We start from the raw sequence: 19,092 nt of genomic DNA, 5'->3' as shown, positions 1-19,092 counted from the left end.
AAATTCTAATAATTCCCAATAGTGCATTTTTTTCAAAACTAGATCGGGAAATAATTGGACTTAATTATATGAAATAAATGGAAGTGTATGTTATTTTAAATTTTAACCTTAATACTATGAGAATATTCTAATATTGAAATAGGAATACTAAGAATTTGTTTATCTGTTATGAAAATACGTTATTTTGTCTGTATGTTTATAATTTTTCTAATGAAATAGGAATACTAAGACTTGTTTAAATGGTTAAATGCAGAAAATTGGTGTGAAAAGGTAAAGAATTGAGTTTGAGTGTTGAAAGTAACTAAGTTGGTTTAAGATACTAAATCTGAGTTAGGAGAGTATTTTTCAATGTTGCTCAGTGCATAGAAGGTCTTAAGGAACATTAAAAGATTTATGGAAAGTGTTCAAGGTAAGATTAGATGTGAATCATCGTACTGGTACGACACTCATGGGCATTTTCTGGTACTCAGCACCATAATTCCAATGGCTCTATTGAGGGGTAATTTTCTAGCGTCGAACACCACAGTTCTAGTGGCTTTGACACCAAAGTTGTATGAGAATGTTTGATAAAGATATTACGGTAAGCGGGTATCCTGATATTGTAATAACCATCTAACTCATGTAGAGTTGAATGGGGTGACAGAGAGAAGGGCATGCAGTCTTCATCCAAGCCCTTTAGGGTTTTAGGAGTAGAAAATTTACCTCATGGATAGTAGCCTTATTTATAATTCTGCAGAGTATAAATATTATCATGAGTACATAGCTTTAGTAGTCTATATCAGCATTATATCTGAATAATCGAGTATAAGAGTCTTGTGGTGGTATGATTTACTTGTTTTTTTTATTGTTGTTAACTGTTAATTTAAATAGTAATATGAAACATTATTTTATTCATTGACTTATCCTGTTTGTTTTGTTTTTGTTTATTTGTATGTTTGTTTAAATCTTTGACTATGATTACAATTTTGGTGTAAGGAGATAATGTGTTAGAAGACAGTTTACCTTTGATGGAGCATGAAGAGGTTCCAGAACCTTAAACATGAGTAATATATAATTATTTGTATAGTTGTAAATATTTAGAGGTTTTATATAATAGTCTACCTCTTTTTGAGATACTATGTATATAAAAAATTGTAAATATATTTTTATTATTATAATTATTTCCTTGAATAACTGTAATGATTGAAATTACATATTTTCTTTCTATCTGCTATGTTTTATCAAAGTTATAATGTTTTGTTTAGTAAATTATTTTATTAAATGGGATGTTACAATAAACAAAAGAAATATGTTGAATACATTAGTACTCTTTCAATTACAGATACATCCTGTTATTTATCTACTTGGATTATTTTTAGAGATAAAACTCTAACAAAAATATTAAACTTAAAAGAGAGGCAATATCTCAAAAATATTATAATTGATCTCATGCTACCTTGATAAATTTGGTGAATTCAATTGGCAAACTACCAGCAAAAAGATATTCCATGCAATTGGTGAATTCATAATGTTTATTAATCGGTAAACCCAAATCAAAATTCAAAGCACGAATGTGTGGTCTATTTCTTGAGCTTTATTTTTTCTTTCCAGAGGCAAATCAATAGATTCTTCATAATAGACTTAAAAAGTGTGTTTCTCTAGCTTTTTATATACTCAATAACTTTAAAAACTTGTTTTTATAAAATAATTTATCGTACTTTTTTTTCAGAATCTTATTCCATGTGAAAGTTTCAACATAAAGTTCCTATCTTCTGCTTATTTTAATTTTTAACTTAATTTTAGATTATCTATCAATTGTGTTGAAGAGGAATAATATTTTAACATTTGTAAAAAAATTTAATATTTAAAAAAAAAATACAAAAAATTATTTTTTTATGATTATTCTATTTTTGTATTATATATCAAATTTTCTATACCAAATGCATGTAGGTAATGTGTAGCATGTGGCATTGGACACCAATGAATTGATGTATAAAGGAAAAGGAGAGGACCCACTTTTGGTCTTTTTCGTTCTGTCATCTTTATGTTTTTTTGAAGTTGCACATTCAGTAATAGAAGGAACTATATATCAAGAAAATGATATTTTAACATTATTTTTGACATCATCATCTGGTTGGACGATTCCAAATTAAAAAAAGTTGAGATACGGGTATATTTGGAAGAGAAAAACCAAAGTTTGCTTTTTTAATTTGAAATCGTCCAACCACATTTTGACACGTGTGCAGTGTCAAAATAGTGTCAAAAAATGGTGATAAAATATCATTTTTCAATCACACGAAAAAATAAATAAAAAAATCTGAAATGGAAGACAAGACCATTTTAAATTTTTCAAGACAAAAAATTATATACTATGTTTAGGTACATTAGATGCAGCCCCTTGGAAGAATGAATATAAGTATATAGTAATTAATTAGTGATAGAAAAGATGCTAAAAGCATATGGGCCAGCAAGTTAATGCTGAAGCATATGCTGAGAAGATCCTCTGTCTATGCTCCCACCCAAAACAAACTCCTTTATACTTTATTAAACTCTTCATCCCTTGAATCATCCATTCAAAACCCATATTTTCCTAAGTGAATTTCTCTCTGCTGCAAATTTGAAGATGGTAATTCGGATAGGAACAGAGGCATGCAAGAAGAGTGAGATTAACGAAGGCGAAGACGAGGAAGATGAGACAGAGTTGTTGAATTCTTGATGAACCAATGACAATTGCAAGTCTTTGGACTTGTTTGATCATTTGGGCAACTGAAGATCCTTTGGCATAGGAACAGGATGTGAAGGATGCTCCTTGCTCCTCCTCTTTACCTTCTGGTTTTCCGACAAACTCAGAGGTTGTGCTTTTCCAGAATGTTGATTCCATCTATGTATAATGTATGCTCCGTGACAGAACTCATACTATGGTTTTTTTTCTTTCCTTTTTTGTGTGTTTGTCATATTGCATACCCTTTTGCAGTGGTAGTTATTCTCACTTGGTGTTTCTAAAGTACTGTTTTTTGCTCTGTTTTGTTATGATCGGATGAGAAATTAAGCTGCCCAGAATAATATGAGACGTGCCATGTATGTACTGTCTATGTGGATGATTCAAAACCAAAGATCAAAGTTTAAATGCTTAAAATAAACGATAAAAATACTTAAGACAACATTTTTTTCACAACATTTAAATATCACGTCATTTTGTGATTAATTTATAATGGTGTTTATGATTATTATTATTATTGATTATAAAATAATTTTGGACTAATCACTTAATAATAAAATATTTAAAAAAAATGTTGTCTAAATCATAAATAAAAGTTGGGAATTAAGTTTATTTTCAATGAATATAAACATATTTTGTTATGTGCTGTAATGCATGTATACAGACATATGAAATTGTTTATTTACCTTTTATCTTATTCTCTCTTTTTTATCTTCTTTTAGCCGACACCCCTCTCCCTCACGCCTTCTTCTTCACGATGGCTTTTTGACTGCTTTTCGTTTTTTTTTTGTGTGGAAAAAAATTGTGTAGTTTAGATGTATTTTTTATTTTATATTTTGAAATATATAATCATAAATATAAATTTTATATTTCGAATTTTGTAATATGAATTGTGTTTTTTATTTTATATTTCAAACCAACTATTTTGATAAAATAACAAAAATAGTTTTGTGTATTGTTTTGTGTATTTTGATTTCAAATTATATTTTTCAAAATATAAATTTTGAATTTCTGATTGTGTAGGTTGTGAAACGTGTATTTCTAAATTTTAAATGAAAGTTAAATCATATCATTTGTGTTTATTGTTATAGAAAAATCTTAAATAAATCTTTATTTTTTCATTTATCTCGATTTAGTTTTTATTTTTAAAAATAATTATGGAATCACCTATTATATTTTAATTTTAATTTTTTATTTTTTTTATTTTGTTAAAAAGATAAATATTTATTACGTGTTAAGTTAACATGGTGATAGTATAACATGTATCATTATTATATCATTTGTCATTTACTTGTCTTAATTTAATTATTATTTTAATTTAAATTCATAAAAATGAACTTCTACTAACATTTGATCGAAGTTTGTTTAGATATGATAAAGAATATGATAATATCATACAGGAGTAAAGGAATGCACGTATAGATATATGAAAAAACCATTGTACACATGAAAGTATACTTGAGTAGATTGTTTACTCATAAAGACACACGCATTATAATAAACAACTTAGTTTAACAAATTCGAATCAATCAAGTGTATTGTGTATTTAGGTAATAATTAACAGAGGTTTTTTTGTTATCTTTATTTCTCAAACAAAGTTATAAAATAGAAGATGTTTTTTTTATCTTTCTTAGTAAATTATCAATTGACAAGTTTTTAAAATTTTAGGGAAATAGACAGTTGGATTTTTTTAAAATAAGTTATATATATATATATATATATATATATATATATATATATATATATATATATATATATATATATATATATATATATATATTCTTGTTCTCTAATTTATTAGTTTTCTTATTTTTGAGGTGTTCAAAGGAGTCTATTCTTTTGTAAAAATAGTTTAATTTGGTCATTTTTGTTGATGATATTTAAAAGGCTAAAAATAGTTTAATTTGGTCATTTTTGTTGATGATATTTAAAAGGCTAACGGTGTCTACCTTAACCAATATTGAATAACTTGTCCAGTTTTACAATATAGGTGACTATGTGATATAAATTTTAAAAGCTTTTATTGCACTTTTTATATGTTTCTTTTTCTTTTATTTTATTATTAATAGATTCTCATTTTCTTCTTTCTAAATCCTAAACAACCAATTGAAAATCCCAAACCAAATCATCACCGAAAACCACAAACTGCAATCATCACCCTCTAAACGAAAAAAAAAATCTAAAATCTCAACTCAAAATCGTAACCCTAAATCGTGAGATAAAAACTTGTAGAAAATAATCAAGAATAGAAACTCCAAATAACAAAACTCAAATCAAAACTCCAGCCGCAAATCGCGAGATCAAAACCTGCAAAGAAGAAATCCCAAATAACATAACCTAAATTCAACCCATCCAGTCACGATCCTTAACTAGAAAATGAGAAGAGGACCCCTAACTTAAACAAACGAGAAGAAGAGAGGATAACCAGCAAACAAAAGGAGAAAAACTTTCCAATTAGGGTTGAATTGGGGTTTAATTAAGGTGAAGTAAATTTAATTCCAATAGAGAGGATTTAATTAAGGCCAAAGACTTTTAACATTGACACCTTAACTAAGCTGATATCGTCACATATTTTTGTCAATATTTTAAACGTTGTCAACAAAAATGACCAAATTAAACCATTTTTTCAAAAGATGTGACCACTTCGAACAACTAAAAAATAAGAGACAGAACTAATAAATGATCAATACATACATATATATATATATATATATATATATATATATATATATATATATATATATATATATATATATATATATATATATATATATATGGGGTTTGTTAACACGCGTATGTCTGTTTTTTAGTTGGTACATTTTAACAATGTGTACTGGATTATAGTAGACAAAAATACCCTCATATATCATGATTTGATTTAAAAATGAAATTTAATAATAATAAGAAGGGAAAATATATAACACATCCTCCTAATGAACGAAACAGAGCAAGAGCAACAAATTACGATGTCGCGGGTTGTTGTGTGTGCATGGACGAGAGAGAAACAAATTGGATAAGTGAGGAAGATGGATTAGGGTTAGGCAAGGGTTTCTGATTTTATTTTTTTTCAATTGGGGCAACAGTAGGGATGACAGATAAAATGTTGGAGTGAGAGAGGTGAAAGAGAAAGGGTTGAGAGGAATGAGGGAGGTGAGTAAGGGTTTGGATGTTTTTTTTTTTTTTAGTTTTGAGAATGAAAATTATTTAAATATCCTTGACCTTAAAACTTAGAATCAATAATATATGAGGGTATTTTTGTCTACTATAATCCGGTAAACATTGTTAAAACGTAACAACTGAAAAACAGGCGTACACATGTTAACAAACCCCTATATATATATATATATATATATATATATATATATATATATATATATATATGATTCCAAGTGAAGATACGTCAATGTGATTTCTACAAGCTCTCCTTCTTGCATTTCATAATTTTCTACCTACACCTCCAAATTTTCAAATATTTGCCTATCTTTGACCACTTTTATTGTATGTCAAATTCTTGTTACCAATAAGGAGTATTGGTAAAACTTGAAGAAAATTGTTTTGATAATACTACAAGAAAACTTAGTTGAAGAAGAGTATAAAATTATTTGAAAGCAAATTTGTAGAAATTAAATGTAGTAGGAAAGTCTTTTAAACTCTGTAAAACTTGGATTTGTAACTGCAATAATCGATTATCAAGAAGCAATAATCGATTATCACAAGTCATTCAGGCATAATCGATTATCACCTCATATAATCGATTACCACATTTTGAAAAACCTGTAACGGACTTGAATAATTGATTATCACTTACAATAATCGATTATTTGTGGCAGTTGGGAGATGACTTTTCAGTTTCTGACCCTGGGCTTATAAATAGGTGCTTTGAGAACTTCAGAAAATAACGTTGTGAACTTAGGTCTTTTGAAGAATACAGTTTGTCTGAGGAAGTTCTCAAAAGCTAGTTCCGTTCCCTTGCGTGGTCTCGTGAATAGGAGAAACTCGCGTTTCGTGTGTCGATAGTCGGAGCGGTTCTCTTCGAGTTGGCAAGGTGCTCTACCTGGTCTCGTGAATAGGAGAAGCTCGCATTTCGTGTGTCGAAAGTCGGAGCGGTTCTCTTCGAGTTGGCAGAGTGTTTGCTTCCGGTTCGTGTGTCGAAGGAAGCATTTCCAGTTCGTTTGTCGAAGGAAGTTACTCACTGCACTCTTCCGGTTCGTTTGTCGAAGGAAGGTGTTTCTATCCCTTACTCATTTCATTATCTTGTAATCTGTACAACTATATTTTTAGTGAAAATAGTTAATCACTTTTTATAGTGATTAACAACTGGACATAGAATCTTTTGATTCGAACCAGTATAAAAATCATTTGTGTGATTTTTCTCTTCCCTACACTCCTTAATCTTTTAGCACTCCAACTGTTCGATAAAAGTTTTACAAGAAATTTAAAACTGATAAAGGAACTATTTTTGTGACCGAACACGTTTTCCGCTTACTCTAAGCTTAATTCCGCTGCGTTATACTCTATCTTCAAACCATATCTCCCTGGTACCAACAATTCTTTTCACTCATATTCTCTTGTTAAAAAGATCCTAATAGCATCCTGCACCTCCATGCCTCATTCTTCTCCTGTTGAGAGTTATTGACCTTCTCTTCCCCCTTCGTCTTTGTTCATCTTCCTTGACCCTTAATTATCATCATTGCCTGGCGTGGAAGATTGTTGGTGGTTATCGTTGTTTATGGCGTTCTGTTAGTGGTGCAACAGTCGTCTTCCTCATGCAACAAACATATTTATTGTCTCGGCAGAGATAACCCTCGTATCTCCCTTACCTCTTCTGATTGCAATGTGTTGATTGAAATACATAATAGATGATAGTTTTGAGTGATGCATAAAGAGATCAAGAGGAGGGGATGATGAAATGTGTTGAAAATGTATTTTGAATGTTGACAAAACATTAACATGCATTCGAAAGATGTTGAAGCCTTAATCAGTTTTCAAAATAAGTTTGACCCATAACCAATTTTCGAAAGTCAATTAAGGTTCTTCCAAATTTAAAAACTTCACTTACCTTAGATGTCACGCCTTAAAGCTTCCAACAATTGACTCCACCAACAATCAACACCAAGAGACCACTACGAGACCACAATGCATAGTAAAAAAAAATAGAAAAAGTAAACGAAAAGAAATAAACCAAGTGAAACTAAGGAGACCTAGAGTAATATACACGTTCATTTAATAAAAATTGATAAAAAATAATAATAATTTAATTAGAATACGAAAATTATTATTATTTTTCTACTTTGAATATATTAAAGTTTGGAATATGAGTTTAATTTCATGTTCAAGTTTAAGAATTTCAAATATATTTAATTTTATTTTTATTTTAAAAAAACTAAAGTCATGTACGAGTTACAAAATTTGTATAATTTAATTTGAACCAAAGTGATACATTATTAACACTATTTCAATTAAAATTCAAGAAAAAAAATTAATAAAATTGTATGAAGTATTGAATACATAATTTTTTTACAATGAAATCTTGTCATGAAAGTACAATTTGTCTATATTTAAAAATTATAAACATTTTAATAATTTATAATAACAAAATTGATGGAAGAATTAGATGAATTATCATGGGAAAACCTTTGATAAAATAAATGAAAAAAAGTGTCAAGGGCTCTCAAACATTTTAACTACAAATAAGTAGTAAAATGGTTTTAGAAATTGAATAATAAGTTTTGTTTACAAAAAGGGAACAATAATAAAGAAAATATTTTAATTGATTGTAGAATTATATTTACATGTATTTGCTATTTTAATTACATTTGAACTACTTGTTATTGAAAATAATTATCTCTAATATAAATTACTATTAAAAACTATAATTTCAAATTTAAAATTGTTAATAATGTGCACTTTTTTTGTACTTTAAAATTTAATTAGGTAATATATTTTAAACCATCAATCTTGATGGAAATGATTTATTTTTAACTCAATATTTTATAAATTAATGCATTTTCCTTGACATAGTTTAAGTGTTTATACTCTTTGGTTAAGTGTATATGTCTTATGAGACAAAAAAAATATTTATAAAAAAATAATTATAAAGCATAGATTAATTGTTATAATTTCTTATTATTTTCATCCACTTCTTAGAAGAGTTATGCCTAATTAGAGCTGAAGACTTTTTAGATTGTGCAGTGAGATATTCCATATGGAAATTAATTATTTAGTTAAAATATAAGAGAACATTTTCGTTTATATATTTTAATAATAAGTCAATTACCATATTTTAACATGGGCTATTGTTTTTAAAGTAAGATTATTTAATTTATGTTTATTATTGTGACATTAGGACATAAAAAAAATCCTTTTGATTTAATAAAATGTACTGTCTATTTTGGATTATTGTTATAGAGACTCGATTAGATTTTTTTTATATTGATTATTACTCACTTAACTACATTGTTATGTAAACCACTGATCCAAGTAAGTATATCAACACATTTATAAGTTAAATAAATTATTACTATTACATATACAATTTATATTATTAAAATATAAAAAAATATTTTATACGTTGAAAAATTTGTAGAATTTTTTATCAACATCCTTAAACCAACTTATCAATCATTGGTAAAGAGTAATTGTACTAGTAAATTTTCTATCAATCAATCAAATATCATTAAGATTACTAAATTGATACATTTTATTTTCTTATTTATCATAATATCCTAGTTTACATCATAAAATATTTATAACCAAAAACAAAATAGTTTGGCTCAACTTTGAACAGTAAAGTCCAAATAAATTTTGAAATGCACTCCTTGAAGATTATGGAAGGAGAGCTGCAATAAAATATATAAATAAATTTAAAAGGTGTCTTCTAAGTGCAAATCATTAATAAGAACATATATAATTAAAAAATTATACACTATGTTTTGTATTTGATTACACATGCTCTCTTCAATTTAAAGAAAATGCTAACCATCAAATTAAAAAATTAGTAATTATCCAAAAAATATAAAAACTTAATATTACTTTTAAATCATGAAGAATTCTTTAATATTTACATTTTTAAAAATAAATTACTTTTATCATCATCTTCAAAACATAATATTTCAAATGGGGAAGGAAAAATTAGATAATATATATTTTTATTTTGAAATAAATTTTTTTAAAAACGTAACAATTTTACGATGAAAACAACTAAGTAACAGGTAATATTAAATACAAATTATTTTTTGGATGTTATATTATGTTAGATGATAATACATTATTACTTTCATTTCTACTCTACATTTATACCATACTAAAAAAATTATATTTATTTTAAAGTATAAAATAGTTTTGAAAAGGTTAAATAATAAAATATCATTTTTTATTAAGTTTAAGAGTAAAAAAAAATTTAATTATATTGATATAATTTTTTTATTATTTTATTAGATAAGTGTGAATTATCTTAAAACAAATAATATTTAGACGGATCAAAGTAATATACTTCACATTGATTTACTGACACTAAAGTTAAAAGATATGTTCCTTTTATTGGTAAAAGGTAGTACCCGCCCAAGAATAAATTTAGGCGCCCAAGGAAAACTAAGAAGCCAAAAGAACATCTCAGCCGTTCATCAACAGACACATCTAAACGTCAGATTATCGATCCGTGTCAAGGCCCGATAGCCAATCAGAACTCCAAAACATTTTCCTATATCAACAATCCTCCAAGAGTTTCTTTATTCACACCTTCAATAGCTTCGTCATTAAGCTTTCTGAATCTCAATCCGAAACCCTAATTCTCTTCAAGAGTACCAACTTCTGCTCTAGATATGGCACCAAAGGCAGAGAAGAAGCCAGCAGAGAAGAAGCCTGCAGAGGAGAAGAAGTCCACAGTAGGAGACAAGGCTCCGGCGGAGAAGAAGCCTAAGGCAGGAAAGAAGCTTCCGAAGGAGGGAGGAGCTGGCGGTGACAAGAAGAAGAAGAGAAGCAAGAAGAGTGTGGAGACATACAAGATCTACATCTTCAAGGTCTTGAAGCAGGTTCATCCTGACATTGGTATCTCCAGCAAGGCCATGGGCATCATGAACAGTTTCATCAACGACATCTTCGAGAAGCTTGCCCAGGAATCTTCTAGACTTGCCCGTTACAACAAGAAACCCACCATCACTTCAAGGGAAATCCAAACTGCGGTCAGACTTGTATTGCCTGGAGAATTGGCCAAACATGCCGTCTCTGAGGGTACCAAGGCTGTTACCAAGTTCACTAGTTCTTGAACAAGTTATCTTATTTCTGACCTGTGTTCCTGGTCCCTTATGTTTATTAGTTGTATCTATTGGATCTAATGTTTTAATCCTAGATTTCAACCTGTAGGGTTTTAGTTTTAGTTTAAATTGAAAAAAATGGGATTGTGCACAGCCTCTATGTATTGAAATGATTAAATTGATGCAATAGAAGTGTTTGATACCAAATCATGTTCTAATTTCCTTTGTTCATATGTTTTATAATTGGATTCCAAATAGTTGTTTTTATTCAAAGATTGAACCTTATTGTTTAGTGTGCACTGAATTTTAGATATAAATAGTTATTTCTGAAGATAGATAAATTGGGATGCATTAAGCTTTTGAGATTATTCATCAACTGATGTTTTTTCTCTTCACATTTGGTAGCTTAAAATCTTGAAAACAAATATCTCTGTTTATAGAGACGGATGACCACATCTATTAACACAATCCAAAAGTGGTACAACCTAAGAATTCAATCTTTCCACACATGATTTGACTCTCTTTTCCTGAACAAAGAGCCAAGGCACGTGGTAGTTTGAATTGAATTGTTCTCAGAACTAAAACCAAGACACATGTTGGTTTGAATGTGAAGTGCTATCAAATATCAGCATTTAGAGTTTGTAATTCAAGGAGTTTCGGTATATGAGTTCTAATGGTTTGTAACTCAACTACAACAGGAAATTATCATTCATTTTTCCAGAATCTGTAAGTCAATGACAACAGTTAATGATCATTCCTTTTTTCAGAATCTGCGAATTCTGTGTAATGGTCAAAATACATTGAGAAACTTTTTAAGTGACCAATTAATTATAATGATGATTGTTAGATGAATAGACTGGGAAAACTAAACGTAAGTTTCAAATGGTTACTGTCAGTGCACATTACTTATCATTTGGCCATCAGTAACATTTTACGGCAAAAAGAAAAAGAAAAATCAAACCGCAACTTGGCCATGATGTCAAAGTCCTCAGAATATAACATGTGTTTTCAAATAATAATGGGACAACAGAACTATCTAATCTTAAAACAAGAATAACTCAGAAATTCACAAAGAAAGACACAATGCAAAACTTAGATAATAATGCTTCAACCATGAATTGTTTGACGGACTTAGTCCCTAGCCTTTGTGTGCATAAGTAACCCGAATGCGTCTGCCATCCAGTATCTGTCAAAGAATAAGGAGCAAGGTTCATACATAACAATCATAGAAGCAAACTTCTTCAGCCAATAAGTCTGCATATTTTCAAAGATTGTGATATAAAGACTGAATTCATCTTAAACAAATAGGAGAAACAAAAAAATAAAAACCTGGCCATTCATCTCTTTGCGAGCTGTATCAGCTGCAGTTTCAGAATCAAACCGCACAAATCCATAACCTCTTGATTTCGCAGTCACATGATCACATATTACTCTAACTGATAAAAGAAAAATAGAAGAATTTAGGGCAATTTCAACATAGTTGTATGACCAAATTGGAACCAAAAACTGAAAGAAGATCTTAGATTTAACCTTCAATGATTTTCCCATGTTTTTCAAAGGCATCTCTCAGAATCGATTCATTGGTATCCCAGGAAAGTCCTTCGTTCCAAAACAAAACCAAAAATCTCCCAGTTAAAACAGAACATTTGAACTGAGTTACAAGAACTCTAAAATGAGCAATTAACATTAGGTTTTAGAAAAGAAAGTAGAGCTGAAAGAAGTTGGAGAAAACCTGCGACAAACAATTTGGCTGATGAATGATGACGCGCACACAGAAATCTAGATAAGGGGAAAAGAAGAGGGTTGCCTTTCGTTAATTGCATGACTGTGAACTTTCAATATCTTAAACACATTAAAGTGTTTTTCGCGGACTTAGAAAGAAACAAGAAGCTTCTAAGCTATTCTGTTCCTTACGACTAAGAGTGAAAAGAAAGATTGCGAATTCGCTTATTGGGTTAAAGTAGTTTGATATTTTCACATCAATTTTTCACATTATTTTAACATTGCATATGTGTGATGGTTGGATGATTTCAAATTAAAAAAACTGAAACAAAAATATGTTTAGAAGAAAAAAACCAAAGTTTTTCTTTTTAATTTGAAATTATCCAACCATATTTTAACATATATACAATATTAAAATAGTGTTAAAAAATTGATGTCAAAATATCATTTTCAATTAATTTATATAGGTGCTGTGTATTACTTGTAATTTGAGCTGCAAGTATATTCCTGAATATAATTAGGTGAACTAGACCAATAACGAGGAAAGAGTTTATATCCTACAACCATTATAAAATAAAGGGTCTTAATCTAAAAACTTTAAACTTTGAAAAAATTTGAAATCTTTAAGACATGAAGTGGATCAATATCGAGGAGATTACCTATATTTATAGGATTAAGTGACTATTATCAAAGGTTTCAATAAAAAAAATTATATTTTAGAAAAACATGAAATCTTTAAAAAACTAACTATGCTTTATATTCATAGGATTAATTGATCATTACCAAAAATTTTAATTTTTTTAAAATCTATAAATTTTTAAAAGATGAAGTAGACCAATCTGTATTCATATGATTCAATGGCTATTATCAAGTAGAGGATATCGATTCAAAATTTTAAATTTTAAAAAAATTGAAATATTCAAAAGATAAAGTAGACCAATCCTAAAGAGTGAATCTATATTCATAAGATTTAGTGACTATTACCAAATAGAGAGTCTTATAGTAATAATAAAAAAACTAAATTTTATCATTTAGAGAAGAAAGTTTTAATGCAAAAAAACACTATGTGATAATAAAATTACATTTTATAAGCAAATAACACAAATGCATGCATGTGACTCATTTTTCATATGATTCCTTATATTTTTTATATACACAAATGGCTAACATTTAAAATCAATTGTTTCCATAATCATCAAATTCTTTTGAATGTTATTTCACCACTATTTACCTCAACCATAGATAAAAGAGAAAGATATTGCAAATCTCAATATCAAATGTCAACATAAGATATTACATATTCAACATATTCATTCAACACATTATATGATCATTATGTAATTAGAGAATAAAGGATATATCTCGAATCACACTAATTATTTTATTTATTGTAATCTCCAAGGTACTTAATAAAGATTATGGTACTAAATAATTGTTCTAATTTTATTCTTTGGGTAAAAGCATGATTTAGAGGACTTGAATCATTTCAAGTATAAGATGGAAAGAATTGTTGTTATATATTTGTTAATAAGTTGATGGAAAATGTCACCCTACAAGCTTTATTTTTTTTTCTTTATTTTATGATTTCCTTCACTAATTTGACAAGATGTTGATTGTGAAATTTAAAATCAGTAATTCTTCCAAAAATAAAATAATTTAGTATTATTTTTAAAATCATAACTAATAATTCTTCATATTTAAAATTTAAAAGAAAATAAATTACTTTTATCATCATAAAAATACAGTATTTGAAAGATAGGAGGATGATGAAATTAGATAATATATATTTTTAAACAAAAATAATATAATAACGGAAACAATTCAAGAATGGTTCTATTTATTCCATATTTTTATTAGATAGCAGTGGATTTTCTTAAAAGAAATGTTTTTTTTTCTTAAAAGAAAATGTATTTTCATGGATGAAACTCAAAAGGATAACTTAAGTTTCCATTGTAAAACTGTCTTCCTTTCATCTTAATTATAAAGGAAAACAGTGGGACAAGAATATATTTAGACACCAAAAAAAACTAAAAAGTGAAAACAACATCTCAGCCGTTGATCAACAGTCTCATAAAAACGCCAGCTCATCGATCCGTAACAAATCCCATTAGCCAATCAGAAGACAAAACTTTCCCCTATATATACATTCCTCTTAAACTCAGAAAATATTCACAACATCATCTGCTCTCACCCCAAGCTTCTGAAATCCCAATTCGAAACCCTAATTTATTTCAGAGCTCAAAGTTCTGTCCTAGATATGGCACCAAAGGCAGATAAGAAGCCAGCGGAGAAGAAGCCGGCGGAGGAGAAGAAGTCCACCGTAGGAGAGAAGGCTCCGGCTGAGAAAAAACCGAAGGCAGGGAAGAAGCTTCCGAAGGAAGGAGGAGCTGGTGACAAGAAGAAGAGACACAAGAAGAGTGTGGAGACATACAAGATCTACATCTTCAAGGTTTTGAAGCAGGTTCACCCTGACATTGGTATCTCCAGCAAGGCCATGGGCATCATGAACAGTTTCATCAATGACATTTTCGAGAAGCTTGCCCAAGAATCTTCTAGACTTGCCCGCTACAACAAGAAACCCACCATCACTTCAAGGGAAATCCAGACTGCGGTCAGGCTTGTGCTACCCGGAGAATTGGCCAAACATGCTGTCTCTGAGGGTACCAAGGCTGTTACAAAGTTCACCAGTTCTTAAACAAATTATCTGATTCTTGATCTGTGCTTTTGATTCCCTATGCTAGTTAGTTGTATCTAGTTAATCTAAAATTCTGTTTCTAGATTTGAATCATTAGATTCTAGGATTTAGTTTGCATTGAAGAAATTGGATTGTGCATATCCTTTGTCTATTGAAATGATAAAATTGATCCTGTAGAAGTGTTTCAAAATCAACTCTGCAGTTTGTTCTAACTTGGTTGGGAAGAGTTTTATAATGAAATACTTGTACATGAACTTTATTTTATTTTTATAAACTAATTTTATCTGTTCAAATTATTTTTAATTTCAATATATTTAGTGTCTAAAAGAAATTAAGCAATCCATAAGTATCATAGGATATATATTATGTTTTAATAGGAATTAAAATGTATAATTGGATCATAGTCAAAGAATCATGGGTTGCAAGCTTTCTAGGTTCTTAAAAAAATGCTAGCATAATTTGTGTTGATCTCTTTTATATGATCTTTTTACCTAAATGAATTTATACTAAATAGGTTAAACTTATTATAAAGATATTTAAAGTGTGCTAATCATAGTCTTAATATTTTCACTACTATATATATATATATATATATATATATATATATATATATATATATATATATATATATATATATACATACACATATATCTTGAATTGTGAGGATATCCATAATAAAAAAGAAAATAACACTATTGCAATCCTATCCTATAAAATACTCATCTTCCATAAAGTAGATTAATAATTCTCAAATTAAATACTATCTACTATGCTTTAATATCTATAAAGAGACTAAATATTTTATTTCAATTTTTATAAACAAATACTAAACCTTATTTTACATAATCTTTAGAAATAAATGGTAAACGTTGTACTTTTAATATTACCACTAAACACACTTTAATCTTTATAAATGAAAACTAAACTCTGCAATTTATTTCTTTAATCAAAGAACACTAAACACTCTCTTGCAATATTTATAATAAATACTAAAAGATATATTCCGAAATGCTAAACATTATAGCACTTAAAAGGAGTAAAATAAAAATTAGAATTTCAAGTTTGAAAGATTGTAAAACCTCTAGCCATTCTTTTCTCCTCTCCCTTTCTGTTTGTAAAACCTCACCAGATCTGTTCCAAAACCCAAACCTCAGTCTGCAAACATGTCTGCAGCTCTGAATTTGACGCTCGATGACATCATCAAGAACAACAAAAAATCTGGATCCGGAAACTTCCGTGGCCAGAACCGATAATCCGGATCCGGACCTTCACGCCGCTCCCCTAACCGTGCTGCCAACCGCGCCGCTCCATATGCCACCGCCAAGGTAGGTACCTCTTACATTCATCCATTTTTCTGTTTTTAATTTCGATTTCGAAGTTTAAACGATAATTTTACGTTGGATTTGATTAATCGTTGGTTTTAGGCGCCCGAGGCGACTTGGAAACACGATCTACACGCAGATCAGCTCGTGGCTGCGGCGGATACCCTGCTCAAGGTGGTCTTGCGTCTTCCATGGAAACTAGGACCAAACTTTACATTTCTAACTTGGATTATGGCGTTTCCAATGATGATATTAAGGTAATGGTGTCTGTGCTTTTCGTACATGGCCTTAGTGTTTTAGGCTTGGCACGAACTAGAAATTTTGTTGCTCTGGCAATTTGTTAGAAATCCGCGGTCTCTATTGTTCGTAGTGTTTGCATAGTTTTAGAGCGACTCCCTTTTTTATGGATGAAGAAAGTAGGGATCGACGTGTTGGTGTGACTATGAAGTGTATATTTGCGCAAGTAGCTTTGTTGTTAGGACTCTAGCTGTATGTAAAAAGTTGTAAGTAGCTACTCTTTTTCTTCCTATTCCTTTTGATTAACTTAGTTCTCATACCGTAGCTATTGTGTACCGTATGATATTTTAGAATATTTGAAAAATATTTATTAAAAATTAGTTATATAGGTCTGGTATTTATTACATATAGACCACTAGAAAGTTCCAGCGAAACTCTTCCAAGCACTCCTTATAGTGCTGGCTACATGCCTCTATGTAATGTTGGGGAAATATCCGGCGAACTTAATTTTAAATCAATAATGATAGTGGTAACTCTATCTCTGTCTTCTTTCCTTTTGGCCCCTTCAAAGCCACTGTTCAATAAAGGTAATGTTTGATGCCTATAAGGTTGTAAAGCCCAAAAATGCTTTTGGACATTAAGGGTTTCTACAAGTGGTTTTGAAGGATATAAAAAGGAAGGTTTTGGTGTCTGCCTTTTAAGGTAGTCAAAGGTGAAAAGTTTTCCTGGCATTGGCTTAAGGTGCTTAAGAACGAATGGTGCTTTTTAAAGAACGTCATTAACAATATAGTCTGTAAAAGGTAAAATATTTGATTGTCTTGCACAGCTTTTCCTGTTCTATATGAATTAATTGCTCAAGGATAACATTTTCATTCTAAATAAAACTATTAATAAGTTTAATTTCCCAGATACTCCTGGAGAGTCAACATTCTATTTCACCCCTTGTAGTTATAACTTATCAAGTTATATGACTTGGTTTTCAATTTTTTTGTTGTTACTGATAAGGTGCTAATTTCATGTTTTAGTTTAATTATATAAATTTTTTAAGGCACCAAGAGGGGCTGACAGTTTCCAGTACCTAGTCTAAGTGTCATGGATTTTGGAGGAAAAGGGAAGGAGGGACTAGATATTTTTATTTTTTCTCCTTTGACATTTAAAAAAAAATATTAATATAAATTCAACGTCTTAATCTATTATTAGCGTTGTTATAAACCTTACACAAGTCTCATAAGTTTAAAAATAATAAACTTCCTTCTCATTCCTTGTAATACCCTACTCTTGAAACATCCCTTGGTCTGATCTGCCTATATACTGCCAGAAACCTAAATTTGCGTAGCTGACTGTGTTATCATGAAGAAAATGCAAATATTTGATTGTAATCTTATATTCTTCCAAACAAAGATGTTTGCATTTCTGCTGTTTTACAGTCAAAGTTTTAAATTTAGCTTTTGTACACTCCAGGAATTGTTTTCTGAAGTTGATGACCTGAAACGGCATGGGGTTCACTATGACAGGAGTGGAAGATTGGAGGTATCTTATCCTGTTGGCATGTTGTGGCCCTTCTGATCAATTTGTTGTCTTGCAGTACTTTAGAAAAGCTCTTTTCCATAGGGTACTGCAGAAGTAATATTTTCACGACGAGCTGATGCTGTAGCTGCTGTAAAGAGATACAACAATGTTCGATTAGATGGGAAAACAATGAAGATAGAGATTGTGGGAACAAACATTTCTACGCCTGGTGTTCCTGCTGCAAACAGAGCTATTGGAAATTTGAATGGAGTTCCTCGAAGGTATACTCATGCTTAATTGCTTTTTTTCCTTAATAATCTGTTATTTAATTTCATTTTCGAAGTTGTGAACCTTTTTGTATTCTATGTTTTTTGATTTGGCATTTTTTTTGTTTAAATTTTACTGGCTTTCAATGTGTATTTGTTGATGGTTTCAATGTTAGCCTTATACAGAAGAAAGGTTATATTTTTAATATTATATTTTATAATATTATATCTTTCCCATTTATTTTATTTCCTTTAGTTAATATTATAAAGCAGTTAATATTCTGAAAAGTGGTCCATTTTTATTTTTAAGATAAAAACCGTTTTTAAGAACGTGCCCATCATTCCTTCACCACAATCTCTTATAACCTTAATACTCTGTGATGGTTTTTGG

The 19,092-nt window shown here is 29.5% G+C and overlaps 3 protein-coding genes across 3 annotated transcripts in view; 2 read left to right on the top strand and 1 right to left on the bottom strand.

The window, feature by feature from the left end:
• Positions 1-10,417: 10,417 nt before the first annotated feature.
• On the top strand, positions 10,418-15,579 carry LOC106778661. Its single transcript, XM_022787196.1, has 2 exons — positions 10,418-10,960; positions 14,784-15,579. Exons 1-2 carry the CDS (start codon positions 10,519-10,521, stop codon positions 15,365-15,367), a joined length of 1,026 nt encoding a protein of 341 aa, XP_022642917.1. The 5' UTR covers positions 10,418-10,518; the 3' UTR covers positions 15,368-15,579.
• On the bottom strand, positions 11,813-12,893 carry LOC106756280 (glycine-rich RNA-binding protein 4, mitochondrial-like). The gene is made up of 4 exons (XM_014638646.2): positions 12,683-12,893; positions 12,481-12,549; positions 12,280-12,386; positions 11,813-12,136 (listed from the first exon to the last, which is right to left on the bottom strand). Exons 1-4 carry the CDS (start codon positions 12,771-12,773, stop codon positions 12,089-12,091), a joined length of 315 nt encoding a protein of 104 aa, XP_014494132.1. The 5' UTR covers positions 12,774-12,893; the 3' UTR covers positions 11,813-12,088.
• Positions 15,580-16,402: 823 nt separating the features above from the next.
• Positions 16,403-19,092, top strand: part of LOC106777079 (THO complex subunit 4A) — an 11,022-nt gene continuing 8,332 nt past the window's right edge. Inside the window, 5 exon segments of the mRNA XM_014664601.2 lie at positions 16,403-16,692; positions 16,792-16,851; positions 16,854-16,946; positions 18,388-18,456; positions 18,538-18,716. Of these exon segments, the coding sequence (XP_014520087.1) occupies positions 16,531-16,692; positions 16,792-16,851; positions 16,854-16,946; positions 18,388-18,456; positions 18,538-18,716 (563 nt within the window). The 5' untranslated portion in view covers positions 16,403-16,530.

Source organism: Vigna radiata, chromosome 2 (genome assembly GCF_000741045.1).
Source record: "Vigna radiata var. radiata cultivar VC1973A chromosome 2, Vradiata_ver6, whole genome shotgun sequence".
NCBI lineage: Eukaryota > Viridiplantae > Streptophyta > Magnoliopsida > Fabales > Fabaceae > Vigna > Vigna radiata.
Note: the sequence above shows the minus strand (reverse complement) of the source record. Positions and strands in the feature narration are given on the sequence as shown.

Coding starts and splice junctions, on each gene's coding strand:
- LOC106778661 (XM_022787196.1), top strand. CDS start 10,519: ATGGCACCAAAGGCAGAGAAGAAGCCAGCAGAGAAGAAGCCTGCAGAG. Junction 10,961..14,783: donor TACCAAGTTCACTAGTTCTT/GAACAAGTTATC, acceptor AAATCCCATTAG/CCAATCAGAAGACAAAACTT.
- LOC106756280 (XM_014638646.2), bottom strand. CDS start 12,773: ATGCAATTAACGAAAGGCAACCCTCTTCTTTTCCCCTTATCTAGATTT. Junction 12,550..12,682: donor AGCCAAATTGTTTGTCGCAG/GTTTTCTCCAAC, acceptor TTTGGAACGAAG/GACTTTCCTGGGATACCAAT. Junction 12,137..12,279: donor GCAAAGAGATGAATGGCCAG/GTTTTTATTTTT, acceptor ATTCTTTGACAG/ATACTGGATGGCAGACGCAT.